This window comes from Haliotis cracherodii, unplaced genomic scaffold (genome assembly GCF_022045235.1).
Source record: "Haliotis cracherodii isolate W230 unplaced genomic scaffold, xgHalCrac1.p SCAF_8, whole genome shotgun sequence".
In the NCBI taxonomy this organism is placed as follows: domain Eukaryota; kingdom Metazoa; phylum Mollusca; class Gastropoda; order Lepetellida; family Haliotidae; genus Haliotis; species Haliotis cracherodii.
In genome coordinates, this window is record NW_027266341.1 from 23,732,295 (window position 1) to 23,753,844 (window position 21,550).

At 37.5% G+C, this 21,550-nt stretch overlaps 1 protein-coding gene across 3 annotated transcripts in view; it reads right to left on the reverse strand.

Annotated features, from left to right (window-relative positions):
- Nucleotides 1–21,550, reverse strand: part of LOC139449752 (serine/threonine-protein kinase DCLK2-like) — a 79,908-nt gene that overhangs the window by 12,368 nt on the left and 45,990 nt on the right. For all 3 annotated transcript variants that reach the window (XM_071231278.1, XM_071231275.1, XM_071231276.1), the window contains exons 3-4: nt 20,962–21,058; nt 7,186–7,296 (exon numbers count right to left, since the gene is read on the reverse strand). In XM_071231278.1, the coding sequence (XP_071087379.1) occupies nt 7,186–7,296; nt 20,962–21,058 (208 nt within the window). The remainder of the gene's footprint in view (nt 1–7,185; nt 7,297–20,961; nt 21,059–21,550) is intronic.

Sequence of the window (21,550 nt, forward strand, 5' to 3'; positions counted from 1 at the left end):
CCCAAAACAAAACTGTCAAAAGTCATTTTATTTTTGTTCTAAGTTCAGTTTTTTTCAATCAGTCGGTCTCGTAAACCAATAAAAAATACTATAACATCTAATATTCCTGACTGTGTTATTAGAAAACATTCACTCTCTAACTCACAGGAAACATACTGAAAGTGTATACCACGATGAAATAAACAGATTCCAGAAGATACAGATCAGGGATGCATTGTAAAAAGCGATCTTAGCGCTATGATGATAGTAACTCCCATACCTTAAGATAGACTTACGACAGTCGTAGCGCTAAGGTTGTTTTGTACCCAGGGAAGAAGAACTATGAGACAACATGACTCAGGGTTTCACATCTCCCATTAGTATTTCTGCAGTAGACAGTTATTGCACAGTGAATATGGAATACATGAATGTGAGGACACGATTGGTCGATGAGGACAGTTGATATATGATGTGATACATATATGAAGGTTATAGGTTATACACACTCTGATCTAATGCTTATTCATGCAGCATTCTCAAGGCATGTTGATGTGGATAGTAACACCCATCAGAGTGAGTGAGTGAGTGAGTGAGTGAGTGAGTGAGTGTGTGAGTGAGTGAGTGAGTGGATAGGGTTCTATGTGGGAACAGAAAGAATGGACTTCACAATTTGTACCAGTGTGGAAATCATGCTTAGCTGAAATTAAGCAAGAAAGTCAAGTCCTGCTCAGAACTCTAAAGTTTGAGGCTACAAATAAAGGGGGTCACTAGATCCAAGAGATCACCTAATTTGGAACACTTGTGATAATATTATGTGATAATCGTAAATTTAACACAACTAAATTCTCCCTTATCATCTTAGCGGTGTTATATTACTACATCGTTTAAATAATATATCAAATCAATTAGACTTAAGAAAGCATCCATAAGCATAGCCATGTCAATTCTGTAGATAATTTTTTTTTTACAAATCAATGAGTGAGAGAGATTTTACGCTGCTCTTAGCAGTATTCCAGCAATATCCCAGCGAGGTACACCAGAAATGGGCTTCACACATTGTACCCATGTGGGGAATCAAACCCAGGTCTTAGGTGTGATGAACATATTCTTTACCCACAAGGCTACCCCATCGTCCCTGCCACATTAGGAGACATAGCACTTAACCATATCATTTTAAACAAATCAGCATAAAAGGCACAGGCCTTGTTCCCCGCATAGCTATCACCACTTTATGACATGGCGCCATATTCTCCAAGATCACATGATTAATACAATTTATGCTACATCAAAGACTACAATAAAATTAATGCAATGCCACAAACTAACAAGCATCTGTATTAACTACCAACGAGCAACTAGCTTTATCAGCTCTCAACAATGGACATACTTCAGCCGTAGCCAATTGGAATGATTTGGTCAATAACCTGTGTTAACATTTGCAGAAGTATAACCCAATATTGGTCTGCCCGAGCACTGACATTTGGTCCTGTCTTTGATAAAGTGATGCTTCAGACTCCCATTACTCTGCTTGGCAAATATTTGTCAATGCAATTAGGGTATACACAATAATCAATAACAAATGTATGAAGTCCTACATGAGACGTTTTAAAATCCACCGTCCTTTATTTTGTATTTATTTATAAAACATATGTTTATTGGTGAAGGTGAAGGTGAAATGGGCTTCAACGTCACGTCCAAGATTATTGCACTTATATTGTGACGTGCGTGAATGTGTGTGTAGCTGCTTGTACTAGTCCGGACTAATGTCGATTTATAGTGCTAACCCACTGGTTTTCAATAGCACGAGTGTAGAAACAGAATTTGAAACCTTGATAAAGATTAAGACATTGTCAGGGAACCCTGAAATCAGTGGCAAAATATATTGTAATACATAATCAGAACTAGTTATGATGAAGTTTCGAACAAAACAACTACAACAGAAGAACAGAAAACATGAATGCCATACTGGTCTCAATACGTTTATGAGGGTCTCTGGCTGCACAAGCTACCAAATGACGCAACGGACACAAGCACGATTGACTCCATTATGACCCAAACAATTCCTCTGATGAACCTAAACCTGTTCCAAAGAGTCCAAATCATCATAAAATGTCCAAATGGCAGCCAAGGGCTTATCACATCATCAACAAGACCAAAATCTTAGATGAGTCAAACAATTTCTCAAATGAGTTGAAAGAAAAGAGCCCATGCACTAATTTATTTAACTCAACTGTCAAAATGGCTGCCACAGAGAACCAAGGAGGCCATTGCCAAGAACAATACACTCGCAATTGCATCAGACAAGGGAACTGTCATCAGGAAGTTGCTAAGCTTGGTAATCAGCTGAAAGACCACATTTGGATTGTCAGATATGCCTGTCCATGATTTACGTGTTTTCATTAGTGAAGACTGTGTCTAGGCAGATACCACTCTGTGACTTGTTCGCAAACAAGTAGAGTTAATAGACCTCTTCACCATTTTCGAACTAAATGTTACGTTGAGTTAGTGATAACACATATATCCATTATCAGTCAGTGTTATAACATATACTAGGTTTGATTCCTACACCAGCACGATACATTATTCTTGGGAAATACGACCGAGGCAGATCAATCCATTTTGTTGCGTAATGAACATTTGAAAATGTCAAACACTTTTATTAATATAGAATATCTGTTTCAATAAAATCATGCTTTTTAAAGCAATTTTGTGTGTGTATTTTTGTAAAAACATTATGAAGGAAAATTAATCTCAAAGTAACCATTTAGTTAACCCTGAAATAACTTTTATTGTTTTAAATTCAGCTAAACATATAAAAAACAACGGACCCTCTTTATTGATTACATTATCAATACTACAGCTCAAAAATAATATTGTCCTAATGCTAGATATTATTTATACATTTGGGAAATAAAAATGTTCGATTGCTTTAACTGATTTATTCTTTATTCAAATATGACATGAATTAATTGTGAAAATATTGAAATCAGTCGGAGAAACAACACATAATAGGAGGGATGATTTCGAAAGGTTCAAAGATTTACCCATGCATCGTAAGAATTGTTCAGTTCTCCGAGAGAAAGTAATCAGCCATCACTTCATCTGCCAAGGTTCAATTTCAAGAATAATTCCTTTAAATAAGTCATGCACAGTCTGAATCAGCAATTAACAATGAAGAAATTTTGAGCCAGGTGTTTTGAATTGAAAGGAAAAGATTCCATCACGATTCCATTCAGGTTATTTTCAAGGCAAGGCTATGGGTTCACTATGCCATGTCAACAAGGTGATGATCTCACAAGCCTTTTATTGAAAATCAGTAATTGTCGGAAATTAGTTCATGCGACACACACTGCCAATTTGTTTTTCAAGTTTTAATGACGTGCGGCTCCCTAACTTCCTTTGTTGTGTGCCAGCTCAAATGAAATGCCAACGGACGAAAAATAATCACAAATCCCTGCAGAAATGTGAGGAACTGTTTCATCTTACGATGAATAATAAATGGATATTATCCAAGCCTTATGGAGCTCCCACTGTTCATTTTGATTTCAGACCTGCACTGGCTTTAATGTTCCAATCTAAGATTAATCTAGGCCAAAACAAGTGTGAAACATGTGATAAACAGATGCCATTGTGAGATAATTCAGGGTTAATAAATTTACTGCGAGTAATTCTTGTTTTAACAGATCTAAATTCCATCTTTCAGGTCTCTGTATTAACAGAAAACAGACTTTCACAAAAAAATTCTAAGTTATGTGCAGAAAGAATGAATTAGACTGGAAGAAATACAAATATTGGAAAAAGATTTTTCATCTTGGACCATCCTAGCTTACACACAGTGAGTGAGTGAATCGGGTTAAACCCCACTTTTAACAATATTCCAGTTATATTGCGGCATGTCAGCTTAATGTGGGTGGAAAGCCCGAAGTGATGCAGGTCTCAAACGTTTACCACTTCAGTGAAACCCACGAGCACGGGTATGGTGCTGACAAACCTAGAAACATAATTCGGGCCAACCAGGATCAGGTGTCTGGCGTGCCCAAGGGATGCAACTCTGCACAGCGACTCGTGGTGCCTTAAATCACTGGGCTACCTGTGCCACCCCCCTTACACATGGGTTGACCAGCATTGCTTTATAAAATCATAAACAGGCCTACCAATGAAAAAATCTAAACTATAGTTAAAAATATAAAAATGTGTACGTTAATTGTGGAATTTGCACACCAAATCACAAAAAGACCAAATAGCTGAAGACAGACATCAAGTTTATCTTACACACTATGCTTTTAACCACAATTGTCTAATATAAGATGAACAAGCAATCTGAAAACTTGAAACAGTTGTCCCTTTTCCCCAAAAATCCTTGGTCATCGTATTTTGAAACGCTTTGTCTCCACCAGACTCACATAATAGTCATGAAATATTGTTATGTGTAAGGTGAAAACCAATACTCACTCGAGTAGTTTTGTGAGCAGATTTCAGCTACTTGGACGTTTAGTGTACACACTTGATGTAAATATTGAAACACTTTTATTTTATCTATTTTATTTGGTTGGTGTGGAAATTTTACAAAATAAATCCAAGATAGACACAATTTTTTATGGATAACAACTTCTTTAATACTGTAAAAGGCGAAGTTTCGGTATAGATCCTTATACCGTTGTCATAAGGATCTATACCGAAACGTCGCCTTTTACAGTATTAAAGAAGTTGTTATCCATAAAAAATTGTGTCTATCTACAACGGTATAAGGATCTATACCGAAACGTCGCCTTTTACAGTATTAAAGAAGTTGTTATCCATAAAAAATTGTGTCTATCTTGTCATCCGTCAACTTCTAAGTAATGCCTATCAAACAAAAAAACAAAAAATCCAGTTGAACTCATCACAGATTATGCCACTGGTGGGCCTCATTAAGCTAGACTAATCAATCTGGTTTAATGGATGAGGCTATCCAACATTTTGCAACCCTCTACAAAATAACAAACTTGTTTGCTTGAAAACATGTTTTATTAAAATAATTCTTAATTCAAGGGATTGTTTTCAGGAAGTTATAACTTAAGTTCAAAGATCAACCCTGCATGACACTATTCAACGTTTTTGCTTTGCCTCTTGACAAATTGACCACAGATTCAAATTGGACTGGGCTGAGTGAAGAGCTACAATAACCTCCTTGTAAGAAATGTGCATTTTCAATTTGAAAACAAATTGACAGGAAATAGTTAAAAACTTGAGTGAGTGAGTGAGACCATGTTAGTCTTCAATTTTGGAAAGTGCACCATTTTTGGTGTCTGTTTCTCTTCAACCTACCCACTACATTTTTATTGCTTACCAAAAATAATGATGTTAAAGTAAGCCAATCTTGAATAAAATGCCCAATAAGAAAATATGTGGAAACAATTAAGTCCGACACCCTTTGAAAAGTTGACATCTAGTTCTGTGTTACCATATTATTGTGAAGAAACATTTCACATCACTCAATTAAATGTACCTTACCGGTATTTATTTTTTCTTTCGCCAAATGTTTTAGCTATATGTATTGTAAAAATGAAAATTGAACATGAAAACTATTTCCCTAACACATAGTTCAAAATGAACCCTGGAGAATATTTTCCATAATGCCATGGATGCAGAATATAGTATGTTGTTAAGTGCCCATGGTAACACATTGTGCAACATGTTACCCTGTTCTACACTAGAGGGTTTGGAAATGAAATGTTGTATTGTGTATGCACTGAACATATTATCGCTCACCACAGTACCCATGATACAACTGCTTCAATAAGTTTAATGTTATGTTACAAGTGGCACTCTATGCTCTCATACTATCTTCTTGTCAACACATTTTAGGTAGTGAAATGTTAAATAGGAATCAAATCTGACATAATGTTTGAATTTATTTTCCATTTACAAATTAACATTCAAATAAGAAATAAAAATAATCCCCCAAAATGCATAAACACTTGGAATGGATAACTACATCAAATATTTGTCAAGAATTTTAAACTGGCGTGATCAAAAGATTCCTGCACAATTTCATAAAGTAATGGCTCGTTTATGTTTGCAGGTACCATTCTCCAAATGCTGTGATTATCACAGCAAGTCCACCAGCTACTTCAAACACACACAGATCCATTAGAAAATCCCTAGCAGCAGCCCTGCAATCTTCTTATTTGAAACATTTAAAGATATCAGTACATCTCATCTTTTATCAATATTGATGAATCTTGATACTGATCAGAATTATCAACATAGCCAACGGCGAGAAAAGGAATTTCTAGCACTGAACCAGAAAAATAGATAATGCCTCAAATGTTTCATGAAGATGCTACGTTAATCAGACCTTATGGATGCCTTAAACAACTCAAATCAGAGGTTCTGTAATGATCTGATCTTTCATAAATCACTTTTTTATTACTTGGATTACAGACTTCACACTAAAAAACACTGAATTTATGGATGCAAGTAAAATAAAACTTAAAATGTGCTGTCTTTCTAAATAGTGATGGGTGAAATAAACTAATAAACAACACGTTAAAGGGTGCAGTGCCGGGTGTTACAGATTTTGTTTGTGACAATTTGGTCTGTAGGTAGATTTTTTAAGGAAAAAATGCATCATAAAGGATTTTTTAATCATCTTAAAGTTTGACTAGGATCGGTAGGCCATAGTACAAATACATTGTATCTTGGTTTGGTTTGGGTTCTTACATATATTATAAATCCAAACTCTGACTTTTAATGACAATTCTTTCATCTGAAAAAAATCTCTTTTAGTCATATAAAAGTCACTTGGATAAATTAATTTTCAAAGCAATCTTTGCCATTGGTGATATGACAAAAATCTTGTCATTCTTGGTTTTTGTTCTGAATTTTCATTTCATAAACTCGGATGATTCGTAAACCAACCAAATAAAACCGCAAGGCCTTATATGCTCTTGACCAAGGCTTTATTAGGGATGAATTATTGTTGTTTATATAAAAACATGAAAGGAAAATGTTTCTGAAAACCAGTGAGTCATGTATCACTCCCTTCATTTGTGAAGAGGCACTACAAGTCTGGCCTTGCCCTGGTGATGATTCCCCTTCATTCCAAACCATTAACACCCAAGGGGATCACGTCACTTTGCATTACGTCAGTTAACAACTGCCTCTGATCATGGCAGCCATTTTGAAACAAAAATATTTAAAAACATGATTCGGTTGACTCACCATTGTTGAGACTCCTTGATGAAGACGATCGCCTTGGGAACTTGGGTGAGCGTAGCGTAATTCTCTGGGGCTGGAAATTCATCGATTTGTAGGCGCCAACCATTTTAACCTCTGAAATTATATGTTTAACATTATGTCAAAAACTGTATATGGGTTATGGAAAGTTAGGTGTTTAACTCTTGTTCTTGAGGGGAGAAATAATAGATTGTTTGCCCGAAACATTTCAACATCCTGGAATGGAAAATCTGTGTTGTGTCTTAAAAGATTAAACATCCTTGGGAAAAAAAGAAAATAAATCCTTTAAGAAAATCCATTCGACTCAAGCAAAACTTCTCAATCAATGATGCTGGAGCACTTGTTAAAAGATTGGGTTTCAGCACGGACCTATATAACCCGTGGTTTCAGTGATGGAGAATTAAATTATTTCTTCAGTGGATTCAGATTCAGAAATCTTGAATTAGCCAGGCTCAGGAGGCTAAAAATCAACTTTTGTGTCCCAGGAATTATCTCTGAACTTCCAGTTGAACTATATGTTAAAAATCATATATTTGTCAATTTGACTAACATCCAGTCTCTGAAATGAAAATGATGAACAGAAAAACAACAACCCAGTTGTTAAATTATCTTAATAAAATAAAATAAAAAGGAGCCCAAAGACTGTCTTAATTTTCAGAAACTGCAGTAATCTACACTTGCCAACTATTATAAACTTGCATGGGCTGTATTGTATTTGTTTCAGAGTCTGTATGACAGACTAGGTGTGCACCAAATTGATAATTGTTTGTACCATACCTGATGAAAGCAATACATAGAGATCCGGGTTAGAATAGGTCTTCAGCAACCCATGCGACTATGCTTGTTGTAAGAGGCGACTAATGGGATAGGGTGGTCAGACTCGCTGACTTGGTTGATGCATGTCATCGTATCCCAATTGCGTGGATCGATTCTCATGATGTCAATCACTGGATTGTCTGGTCCAGACTCGATTATTTATAGACTGCCATCATATAGCTGTAATATTGCTGAGTGCGGCGTTAAACAACAAACAAACAATACATATACAATGTACATATAAGATAAGTCTTTTGTCCGTTAATCTTATTATTTATGTATACATTTCATTTGAAGACACAACTGACAGCAAAGTTTAGGCAAGGGTAGACAATCTCTCATCTATAGATATCATATTTATCTTTTTTCCAGATACCAAAATATCAGTCTGTGAGAAAATGCTTGAATCCACTTGCCCGAACATGGCTATGTTATTATTATACTATAACCAGCAGAGTTTACTAGACCGAAGAAGAAAAAAATAGACTCAGGCTGCGGACTGGTGGCTAAAGTCACAGCCTGAAATTAATAAAAATCACCTGAGTATCTCCTTCATGTGCAGGCATGCATGCACGTGCACACACACACACACACACACACACACACACACACACATGCTGATAGACATATTTACTCATGCACATGGTCCTTATGTACTAGTGGTCAACCAGGCTAGAATTTGCTGGACAGAGTTGCATCCCTTAGTGATGCAGGGATCCACTAATTGTTATTGACATAACACAGATGACCAAGTGGTCAACCAGGCTAGAATTTGCTGTACAGAGTTGCATCCCTTAGTGATACAGGGATCCGCTGATTGTTATTGATATGACACAGATGACCCAGTGGTCAACCAGGCTAGAATTTGCTGTACAGAGTTGCATCCCTTAGTGAAGCAGGGATCCGCTTATTGTTATTGACATGACACAGATGACCCAGTGGTCAACCAGGCTAGAATTTGCTGTACAGAGTTGCATCCCTTAGTGATGCAGGGATCCGCTGCTTGTTATTGACATGGCACATATGACCAAGTGGTGTAGGGTCTGATGCAGCATTATACTGTTCAGGGTTGCATCCCTTAACCATGCCAGGATCTGCTGTTCATGGTTGGTATCCCTAGTGTGTCAGCATCTTTCTTTCTTTGTGAGTTGCATAGTTTTAAGCTTCAACCTGTGTCTTTGAGGGCTTTCCTCCCAAATTATACAGACAGGCATTGAAATAACTGAAATACTGTTCAAACTTATGCACATGCTTGAAATTCACACTTCAACACTACCACAATTCTGTTTTTCTCTTATGTAAAAAATATTATTAACTATTTGAAAAATCATCTTAAGCACTGAAAATATCAAAATCAATATCTGAAGGAAATGAAAATCTTATTTTAGAAAAAAATGATAATTTCCATTTTCTAGAAAGAAAAAACCATCACAGCAAATTTCAGATATGGGATCTCTACAGCCCTGAAACTTTCTTCATCAAGGAAGCTAAAACTTGATAAAGATCTCAAGTGAGCTTGTGAGGACGCACTAGAATCATCTATGAAAGGAGTTCGGATTATAACTTCGTTTTCGGCCCCTAGCTTAATCTGAAATCAAAAGGATTGGAATTCTAAATCAATATCATACAGAGAAATCACGACAACTGAGACTGCTTTACAAACATTTGTGAAGATAAATGCAAACTGAAAATTTTAACTTTCATCAGTGTTTTGTTTACTTAACTCATAACTAAACTTCAGAGGATCTTGAAAAAGAAATATAAAAGTTCTTTCTCACCTTTCTAAATATTAACAAAAGTTAATCACTGGCCGAAAAACGGTATGTCAATCTCATTCAGGTCTCAGATCTTAGTTCCCGCTACTGTAAAAACATACTTTGTTTAGCGGTAGCAAGGACTAAGATCTGATTTTAAAGAGATTGACTTTATATTTAACTGGATAAGGATATAGCTCAAATGTTTGTGGTATTAACCTAAAGCTCCTTGAACAGTGAGTGAGTGAGTGAGTTTGGTTTTACGCCGCTTTTAGCAATATTCCAGCAATATCATGGCAGGGGACACCAGAAATGGGCTCCACACATTGTACCCATGTCGGGAATCGAACCTGGGTCTTCAGCATGACGGGCGAACGCTTTGACCACAAGGCTACCCGACCGCCCCCTCCTTGAACAGAACAATGTGATTATTGTAACTCCTATATCTTAGTATAGACTTACAACTATTGAAGTGTGAGGATTATTGTAGCTCCTACACTCTGACATACACTCAGCATAGACATACATTCCTTTACCCCTCCGTGGTCTAGTGGTAGAACGTCCGCCCAGAGAGCAGAAGGTCCTGGGTTTGATCCCCAGACGCGTCATACCAAAAGACGTCAAAAGATGGTACTAGTTGTTTCCCTGTCTAGCGCTTGGTATTAAGGGGCTAAAACAAGGGCTGGTCGGCTCGGAGTCAGTAATCTTGGATGGAACGTTAAACCCCATTTCACCTCACCCTATTCATTGTAGTGGGAAGATTATTCAACTCCTGTATTTGAGCACAGTTTTACTTACATTCATTGTAGCAGGAAGATTAATGCAGCTCCTAAAGTTTAACACACACATGGTTAGTTTGTCTCTGACCATGTATCGGCTAAGTGAATAGTCAGTTAAACACCACTTGGCAATGACAGACCTTCTTTTGGTCCCCATGGTTTAAATAGGTTCAAGCAGTTGGACCATGGTGTCTAATCGTTGACATGATTAGTTAGCATCTGAGGCGTGGAGCCAGGCCCTCGTGCTCTAACCAATACCAATACTGCTCTTTAACATACACTTAGCACACACTTACAATAATTTTCCTGTCCTATGTTAAGTCCTGCTACAATGAATGTAAGTCTATGTTAAGTGTACTTTATAGTGTACAAATTACAATAATTTTCCTGCTAAAATGAATGTAAGTCTATGTTAAGTGTATTTTATAGTTTACAAATTACAATAATTTCCCTGCTACAATGAATGTAAGTCCAACACTTTAACATACACTTATATTGATTGCAGCAAGAAGTTTAATTAACTCTAGTCTAGACCCTAGACTAAAAAAGTTACAGAAGGAGTCCAACTCAAGTCTAGAATGATTTGGTACGTCAAGATTGCCTCAGCTCCTGAAATTAAAGATTGTTCTGGGCTCCGTTTGGATTTTTAAAAATATTTTGTACAAAAATATTTTTTAAATAAGATCAATTTATTTCTGGGACTCATTGTCGTCTATTTTAATTCCTTATCTTTAGAATAGACTTACACTTGCTGTGGCCTTATGATCACTCTGCGCAAGTAGATTCATGGAACTGTGCAGTGAAATTCAAACATCAGAGTACAATTCAGCAAAGTGTTCAGTTTAGTACAAACTACAAGAATTCTTAAAGCAACAGTGCTCTGATGAACTGATTAACAACATTCAGAGTCCAATTTCACCTAGAATTCACAGAGGTCTGTAATCTAAGCACCATCGCAAACATTGCCTTGTCGATATCGTCATGCCTACCAGCTCAGCCATGATCGTCTGTAACATCAGATTCATGTTCTTACTGAGGAATGAAACCAATCATGCCGCAGTTTTATTTCCAAATCATGGTGAAAACGTCTATGATTATTTTGACAAGCATACAAAAATAGCAGTTTATGGTTTATTGAATAGTTATTAAGGTGCATTTCGATAGATTTTTGAAAAAAATAAAAATTGTGCTAAACTGGGTCACTAAGAAAGATTTTTGAATACTTTTGAATTAAAGTATGCCAACTATACGAATAAGTTTGATCCAACATTGAACTCTGTGAATGCCATTACACCAAGATTAACAAAGAGTGAGTGAGTGAGTTAAAATTTAATGTCACATCAGCATTATTTCAGCCATATAGAGGCGAGAACAAGGTGATATATACTACGTGCAGTGAGGCCATCTTATTGGTGATAGTCATTTTGGAGACATAAATGTGAAGTTTCTTCAATGCGAACAAATCTTTACTTTTAATTCATGCTGGCATTAATTTCAAGATTTATAGTATACAATTGAGTCATGAATATGCTTGATAAGCGAATGTTTTGTTTGTTTGTTGTTTAAAGCCGCACTCAGCAATATTTCAGCTATATGACAGTGGTCTGTAAATAATCGAGTCTGGACCAGACAATCCAGCAACTGATATCATGAGCATCGATCTACGCAATTGGGATACAATGACATGCGTCAACCAAGTCATCGAGCCTGACAACCTGATCCCATTAGTTGCCTCTTACAACAAGCATAATCGCCTCTTACGGCAAGCATGGGTTGCTGAAGACCTATTCTACCCCGGATTTTCAAGGGTCATAAGCGAATGTAATTTTGCCCCATACTTTTCACTAAGATTTATAATACCCTTTTGTCATTTCTGAATGCCCAAATTTACTTTGTGAATAATGATGCTGTGCATTAAATGTATTCCCATGTTCATCACTTTCTATATGTTTCTCAACTCTATTTGCAGTTTCACATAATAAACATTGTCACAAGCTATTGATGTATGGGGCAGCTAAGCGGTTAAAACGTTAGCTCATCACACCGAAGACCTGGGTTCGATTCCCCATAGGGGTGCAATATGTGAAGCCCATTTCTGGTATCCACACCGTCCTATTGGTGGCCTACTGCCAAAGGCGGCGTAAAACCATACTCGCTTACTTAAAAAAAGGTTTCTAAGTCTGACATTTAAGCAGTGGGAACTTTTTTCAACAATGCCATTGGCACACTAAATAATACAAAAAAAATTCCAACCTTTTTGTCACAAACTGGGTATGGTCTTTAGACGTAACCAGGTTGACTAAACAAAACGAGATGAAATGTCATCATCGGTACAATGCTTACACTGTCTGGCATGCATTATGTAATATCCTGAAAGGTCAGATTTGTCCATCCAACATCCTGATTGTGCTTTCCTGAATACAATCTCAAACACATATTGACATATGTAGCGCTTGCTGAAATATTCTTTTCCTGAAGAGTTTTTCATTTGAATATTATTTTCCCGAGGAGACCTTTTCTCTTATAGCACATTGCAGCAAGGCACTTGAATCTGCTGCCTGTTCAAATTCTCCAGAATGCTAGCAAATTGGCAGTTGAAGAAGGAACAGATCAGTTATTGATTTTCAGAAAGGGCAATGGCTGAAAATGCTTATTTCTCTGTGTCATGAGATCAGCATGTATTATCAAACCATTACCATGGCTGTTCCAACAAAGAATGCAGTTGACAGAAAGCCTTGAGGAGGAATTAAGAAAATGCAATGGCATAATTGTCTGTCATTTTCTTGGTATTCCGACAATTTTGTAATTTGAAGAATTTTAGATATAAATCCAGCAAAGTAGAGGGGCACTCACATTCTCTCAAGAGAAATGCAAAGTCCAATTCAGATTTTCATTTGAAATTTTTGTAAAATTCTGTCATCGAAATGAGAAACACATTAACAACACTGTTTGAAAATAAACAAAATATCATTTCTGGATTAGAATGTGAAGAATTTAAAATATTTCCAATCCAATTTCCAATATTTTCCAAGAAATCCAATCCTATTAGCAAAAGTAAACATTCCAAAATTAAAGTCAATGTAAACAAATGAATGCATCATCAAGGATCCTGGCTTGATACTTAATCTTATAGTTAGCCATTAGAAGAGAATGTTTTTATAAGCTAATGGACTTATTGGAAAAGTTACTCCATTAAAACGTTTGGTAAAGATACAACTGCACAAAACATACCACATTCGTCTGAATTGAAGGAACACTTGCAAGCCGATTAAGTAACATTTTCATCAAAATGAGGCGGGCAATAAAGCCTAGTGATTAAAGTGTTTGCTTAACATCCTGATGACACAGGTTTGATGTCCCTCATTGGTACACTAAGTGGAGGCCATTATTGTCCCCCGAACTGATATTGCGGACTGTAGATGAAAGTGGAGTAAAACATCACTCACTCACTCACTAACACTTGTTATGGAGCAGTAGGGTAGTACAGTGATAAACAAAAGCAAGAAAATCATTTCCATAATCTTAAGAAATCTCTGCTCAAAGCAGCATTGATTGTACGATTCCGACTATATCATGAGCATGTCACTATCAATAGTGAAGATAGCAGGAGTTTACGAAAAGGAGTTGAGTGTACAATTCCAACTATATCATGAGCATGTATTAATGGATCACTATCAATAGTGATGATACCAGGTGTGTATGAAAAGATGAGTGTATCCTGCCCCACCAATGACACCTGTCACAAACACATGCAGAGACGATTCATTTTTTCACCTTAATAAACACAGGAACATATGGTACAATTCAAAGTAGAGAATTGTATCGGCCACCATTATTGACACTGATGCTTCAAACGTCCTCCAGGTGTCTACCATAAAACATTTTTAAAGCTTTACTAAAGCCTTGAATGTTGTAACCTTGATCAAACAATGTTTGGGCGGTCGGGTAATCTAGTGGTTAAAGCAGGTTCGATTCCCGACATGGGTACAATGTGTGAAGCCCATTTCTGGTGTCCCCCGCCATGATATTGCTGGAATATTGCTAAAAGCGGCTTAAAACCATACTCACTCACTCACTCGCTCAAACAATGTTTGAGCAAGAGTCGTAAAAACAATCTCTGGTCACAGCAAAGATCTTGATTCAAATCCTCACATGGGTAAACTATGTAAAGCCTAATCTTTCAGTCCCATACTATTGCTGGAATACTGCAAAAAAAGCTAAAACCTCACACACTGACACAAATGTGTTGTAACAGGTGAATTAGTGAGTTAGTGATCGAGTATGATTTTTGTGCTGCTTTTAGCAATATTCCAACAATCAAGCCCCAAAACAGGTTTCACACATTGTACCCATGTTGGATATCGAACCAGGGCCTTCAATGTGATGAGCGAAGATTTTAACCCCAGGCTTACCAACTATCCACAGGTGACTAAGGTAGTCAAGCAGTGTGGTGGTTGGGTCAGGGGGAGACAACTCTCACTCTGTTCTTGCCACAATTTCAATCAACCATCATACAAGTGAGTGAGTGAGTGAGTGAGTGAGTGAGTGAGTGAGTGAGTGAGGGGATTAATGCTGCTTTGAACTTTATTCCAGTTATATCACGGCATGTCAGCTTAATGTGGGAGAAAAGCCCAAAGTGATGCAGTTTCACCACCTCAGTGAAACCCAAGAGCATGGGTATGGTGCTGATGAACCTATAAACATAATCAGGGCAAACCAGGATTGAACCGACAATCATAGGTTTCTGGCGTGCCCAAGGGATGAACTCTGCACAGCAAAATACAATGCCTTAGATGACTGGACCAACCGTGCCCCCTTCATCAGATAAGTGTTACCTTCGGATGATGGTTGCAGAATAGCTTCAAGAATAATATGAAATGAGTGAGTGAGTTGGGCTTAACAGCACTTCAGTCATATCACAGCATGTCAGATTAATGTGGGAGGAAAGTTCTAAGCTTTCACCACTTTGCTGAAACCCACAAGCAAAGGTGTGGTGCTGACATATCAAGGCTAATCACTAAGGCAAATCTGGGATTCAAACCCCCAAATCATTGGATTCCGTCCCATCTAAGGGATGCAACTCTGCACAGCCAAATGCTGTGCCCCCTATTATGAAAAGAACACACTGTCTCCACAGCAGTCATCTAACCTAGCAGCCCACTCTCGTTCTCCTGGGACAATGAATATGATTGACACTCAGGTCAAAAACCAGAAATACTATGATTAATGTTAACATTTCATTGCCCCCATCAGATAACATTTGTTTTATTGTCCATCATGATATTGTGGTTCCGTGTTATGCTATATCTAGCCTACTAATCTGAAGTCACTGGTTCAGAGTTCTAATGTAGGCTGGTTTGAAGCCTCAGTTTATACTAGGTTATACTAGCCTAAATAATTATACTACTGAAAAGAAGTTAAAGAACACCAGGGGTCCGTTCCTTAAAGCTTATGTTGTGCTAAAGTAATCTTAAGGGGTGGTCAGGTAGCCTAGTGGTTAAAGCGTTCGATCGTCACACCGAAGACCCGGGTTTGATTCCTGACATGGGTACAATGTGTGAAGCCCATTTCTGGTGTCCCCTGCAGTGATATTGCTGGAATATTGCTAAAAGCGGCGTAAAACCATACACACTCACTCACTCCTATACTTTAACATAGACTTACGACTGTCGTTGCGTTATGATCGCTTTGTGGAACGGGGCCCCGATTCTTTCATTTTACTATAGTTAATCTGTGATGCTGATGGATTAACAACAGTATTATAAAAATGTGTTCTCTTACTTCTTTTGAGTAGTATATAATCATTACCATACACCACTATTACGAGGTTTGAATGATAAATTCTAAACATTAAAAAAGTGTTTAAAATAGTGTGAACCGAACTCAGTCACTCTCAGAGAGCCAATGTGAAAATAAATGTTTTATTGAAAGCAAACTTGCTCATAATATCGTAACATATTTTCTAAAAATATTTGTTTCGCTATCTCTTTTCACATGCTGCATAAATGTTTGATACGTTTCTGTTTTACGATGCGTACAGTCCAATACTTTTAGACGTTTTAGTTTCATTGCCAGCAATCACACTTTATTAATGCTTAATGATTACATCACATAACAATCAACATCTGAAAAATACTACAGAGTAAGATGCACTTAAAAACGGCTTAATGTGATAATAAACCTCCATCCTTGATGCAATCCAATTAGGCCGATATTGATGAATACAAAGATTATTCACAACGAGAAAGACGAGTTGTGACCCTGACTATGTTGCCTGCACAAAAACAAAAGGGGTTAGGTGACTGCATACAAATTTCCTCATTACGGTCGGGCTTGATGGTGCCAACGCTGTGGCCAGTCATGGGTAGGATTACAGGAGCAGGTCTGTGGAGACACTACATGCTGACTACCAGATGTGTTGAGGTGAAATGGGGTTTAGCACCATGTTCAAGATTATTGAGTGTGAGTGAGTTTGTTTTTATCCTGCTTTTAGCAATATTTCAGCAATATCACGGTGGGGGATACCAGAAATGGGCTTCACACATTGTAGGGGTTTGAACGCTTTAACCACTAGGCTACCCAACTGCCCCTCAAGATTATTGAACTAGCGACATATATGCATGTGTGTGTGTGGCTGCTTGTACTAATCAGGGCTTTTGATGGTTATATACTCTAGCCCATTGAGATATCATGCCGCAGTTTAACATGGATACCCCACCCAGATATATTATACTGGCGCGAGGTGACCTGTCCTATTATCTCATCAAAGCAGAGAGTCAGGCAAGGTAACAACAATTACCATCCTTTAATGTCTTTTGGTATGACGCTGCCAGGAGATCGAACCACAAACCTTCCATTCTCAGGCAGACACTCTATCCACTAGGCCATGGAGGTGGTGTTGATGTCAGGAGGACACAAGTGGAACAGCTGGGATGTAGCACTGGAGCTGGGATTTTCAAGGTTGATTCACAGTCTGTCAACTTTTTATGTATTTTGTTCTTAAATGTTAAACATTTATGTATAAGAGTTTTAATTATGATTGGTTCATATGAGATAGGAGTAATGGAGCATGCATCTTAGAGTGAGTGAGTGAGTTTGGTTTTATGTTGCTTTTAGCATTATTCAAGCCAAATCATGCTGGGGATACCAAGAATGGGCTTCACACCAATTCCTATGTGGGGAATTGAACCCATGTCTTGGGCATTATGAGTAAACACATTAACCACAAGGCCATCCCAAGATCCCCCCTCCTCCAGTGTACAGTACCAAGACATTGCTGAAAATCTGCAACACTTCTCTTCAATGATGATTCCATATAAAAGTCAAGGACTTACAGCAAACTGGATGACGTCCTTACAGTTAGTGGCCTGCCTTGTTTTACACGCTAGATCTAACGAACTGGTTAGTTATCATGGCCAATTTGACCCCAAAGAGAATATTACTTATCTTGCATGCCAACTTTTTTCCTTTCTTTGAGTTTACAATTTTTGACAAACTAAACCAGGCTATAACTGTGGAAAGCTTAAGCTGTCTTAAGAATGGTGACACTCATAACACAAGGCTGCTTTCTCCAAGATGCAGAAATAACATATGATTATCCTCCTTTTGAGTTTATCATTATCTAGACCAAAGCATTACCACAACAATTCTGTTTCTTTTGATCCCCAACAATTGCAGACATCTCCTTTATGCTAATGGTATTCCTGAATCCAACAAGCACTTATTCCAGCTCTTTAGTTACATTGTATGTCTTTTCTGTCATATTCACCAAGCATGGAATACGCCCTGTATCTCAGAAGTTATGGTTGCTCCGAGAGTGCCTACATCCACAGATCCTGGTATTGATATTACAGTATGGAGACTATCATGATTAAATATCAGTGCTATTATTGACATATTCTGCAACTGTCGTTCATATGTCAGGCTCAATATCCGACTGACTGTCTGGAAACGGAACCACAATGCAGACAGAGGAACGCAAAGTTTGCAGGAATAAAATTGTTAAAGCTCTGGTGGCTCAGAGCTGTCTGGGAATTATTCCCAAATGACCAGATCACTTTCAGTGATCCATTCCTAGGTTAATCAGGATGATAGACTCTATAGCAAGTTAGGGACAAGCCTGGAGAAAATATGTGTTGGATACCTTGGTCACAATGGCCAACACTGGTACGCCTTCAAAGGAACATGTGATAAAACAGCTGTCTGAGGTTGCGTAAAACTATTTCCACAATGACGACTTTCCAACTGACAGATTTTTTCAATTCATAAAGGACTTTCGCGGTTCATAAAGTTTTAGTAGTTCTTAATGAAGTCAAGCTGTGATTGGTGGAAACTGCTTTCTGTATGCAGCTTAAAGGGGGACAATGCTACACAGTCCTGTACCAAGCATAAGCGTAGGTATCTTTATTGCAATTTGTTAAATGGTCTATGTCTAGAGCCCCTTTAAATGGTGACCAGACTTGCAGATTGTCAGCCCTGGACAATTTGATCCAGGTCATGCAAATATCAAATGTTTGTCTGATAACTCATATTAAAGAATGATGTCAATCAAACAGTTCATTAGAGCGATGATGTATCAGTTTAACACAAGGCTCCTATGCTGAAAATGGGCACTTGAGAGTGGAACATTGTTTTAAACTAGACTACTCAATGTCCCAGTATATGTGGTACCAAAATGCTCATCTTTTAAGTATGATTTCTTACAAAAAAGGCAAAAACAACTCATTTTCATATGCATTGTAAAAGGATAAAAGAATAACAATCTAAAAATAATTCTAAGTTAAAAAAGGAAAAGTAGCTGTATTTGTTCCGAAAATCCAAATATTGAAGAAAACAAACTTTTCAATGCATCACTCCTATTGGTACAGAAACTGTACCCTCAATTGAAAAGAATCCAGTTTTAAAGTTATAGGTCACACAAATGTTTAAGTAAAACAATTCTAAATAAAAACATGAAAAAAGCTGTATTTCTTCACAAAATCGCACACAAAAATGTCCTCGGAAGGATGCACAGATGGATGCAATTCCTTGGTGTGACGATATACCCCCACCCTTTCAGGTCTGGGGTATAAATAATATGAAGCAGTCTTGGGGAAATCTTCATGCAACTGATGAATCGGTTAAACACAACACAATTCAGTTGGTTAGACGGTCAAAGGGGCAAACATTTTTGGTGCAGGGAAATCAAGTTCAAACCAGGGCTGTCACGATTCACTTGAGTACCCATAAAATGGATTGTTTTGGCCATATAAATGTTGTTACATAACATTTGTCAGAAAAATAATTTCTAACTGTATATACAAAAATTTTAACATCAAATTTAATTGACACAAATTTAGTATATAATATATTTTCGTTTGGCCCTTTATTGATGGGATACTGCTCCTTAATGTGACAATGTTAAAAATTTCATGCACAGCAAATCATGACCTTATGTATTATATATGGTGACAAAGTGAATCGTTACAGTGCTAGTTCAAGTGCTTGGCAAACCATCAAATCACAACGGATTACAACTCAAACCAAACTACTAACCTATCTTTTTCCTAACTGGAACAAAAATATCAAAAATACAAAAATCACAATAAAAGTGAGACAACACAAAGCTAATGGACAAAAACTAACAAGAAGCATATATTGGATTGTTTGTTGTTTAATGCCACATTCAGCAATATTCCAGCTCTATGACGGCGGTCTGTAAATAATCTAGACTTGCTTCTTTTGGGGCTTTAGCATTACAGTAAGGGATGAGTGGCAGGGAAAATAATATGGTTCAGGGGCTAAGACAGACAAGGGGTAGTAGCTGCAGTGTGGTTTATGATGTTTGTTTGTTGTTTAACGCCGCACTCAGCAATATTCCAGCTATATTATGGCGGTCTGTAAATAATCAAGTCCGGACCAGACAATCCAGTGATTGACATCATGTGCACTGATCTACGCAATTGGGCTACGATGACATGCATCAGCCAAGTCAGCGACCCTGACCACCCGATCCTGTTAGTCGCCTCTTACGACAAGCATAGTCGCCTTCTACTGCAAGCATGGATTGCTAAAGACCATTCTACCCCGGATCTTTACGGGACAAGAAGCATATAAGTTACTATACTACAGGGTAATTAATGCTGACACAGGTGTACATGCACTAAAGAAACAACATTCTTATGTTCAAACATAGAAACGTCTGTCCAAGAATGGTAATACTCAGTATACAAACCCAGTGTTGTGACAGGATTATGTCACCAATGGGAAAGCATCTTATATTTGCTGATCATCTATGGAATTCTGTGATAAACTTTATGTCCAGACATAACAAACCCCATATGACCATGCAATAACATCAGTAGGTGTAAGGAAGAGAATTTATGGATGTCAACTTCTTTATTATGAGTAATTATTACAGTAAACATACTCACCATTGTCATCCAAGTCGAAGTCATCCACCGATAGTTTCTCATGACCGTATGCCACAAATATTGTTTCATCGCTGAAGAAGTCTGCCAGACAACACACCTGCAAGGTCAAAGGTGGAGGTTAAAGATGAAGGTCAGTGGTTCAGTCAATTATTGCGGGTAATGTTTTCGGATTTGCAATGACGTTTTTCATATATAGGCTGGTTCTTGATAGTTGTTTTAGCATTGTGTCACATAAATGTCTAGCAAAATTTGTTGGTACGCATACCGCATTCGACGTAATAAGCGCCCAGGGCGCTCTCAAAATTAGAAATAGGGGGCACTTATTAGAATATTATTTTGGTGGAAAAAAGAGAGTTGAAAGATAAATTTTGTGGTTTCTGCTGACACACTGAAATGTTTATATACGACAGATACATTTTTCCAGAATTTAATTGCCCATAATTAAGAATGCATATAACAGACGAGTGCGTATTATACGCGAATAAATAAGTCTTGTGTACATTGATCAATCGGAAGGAGTGCTAATTGGGATTGTTCACTAGCCAATATATTAGCAAATATCGCCATGTGCGCTTATTAGAGCGGGGCG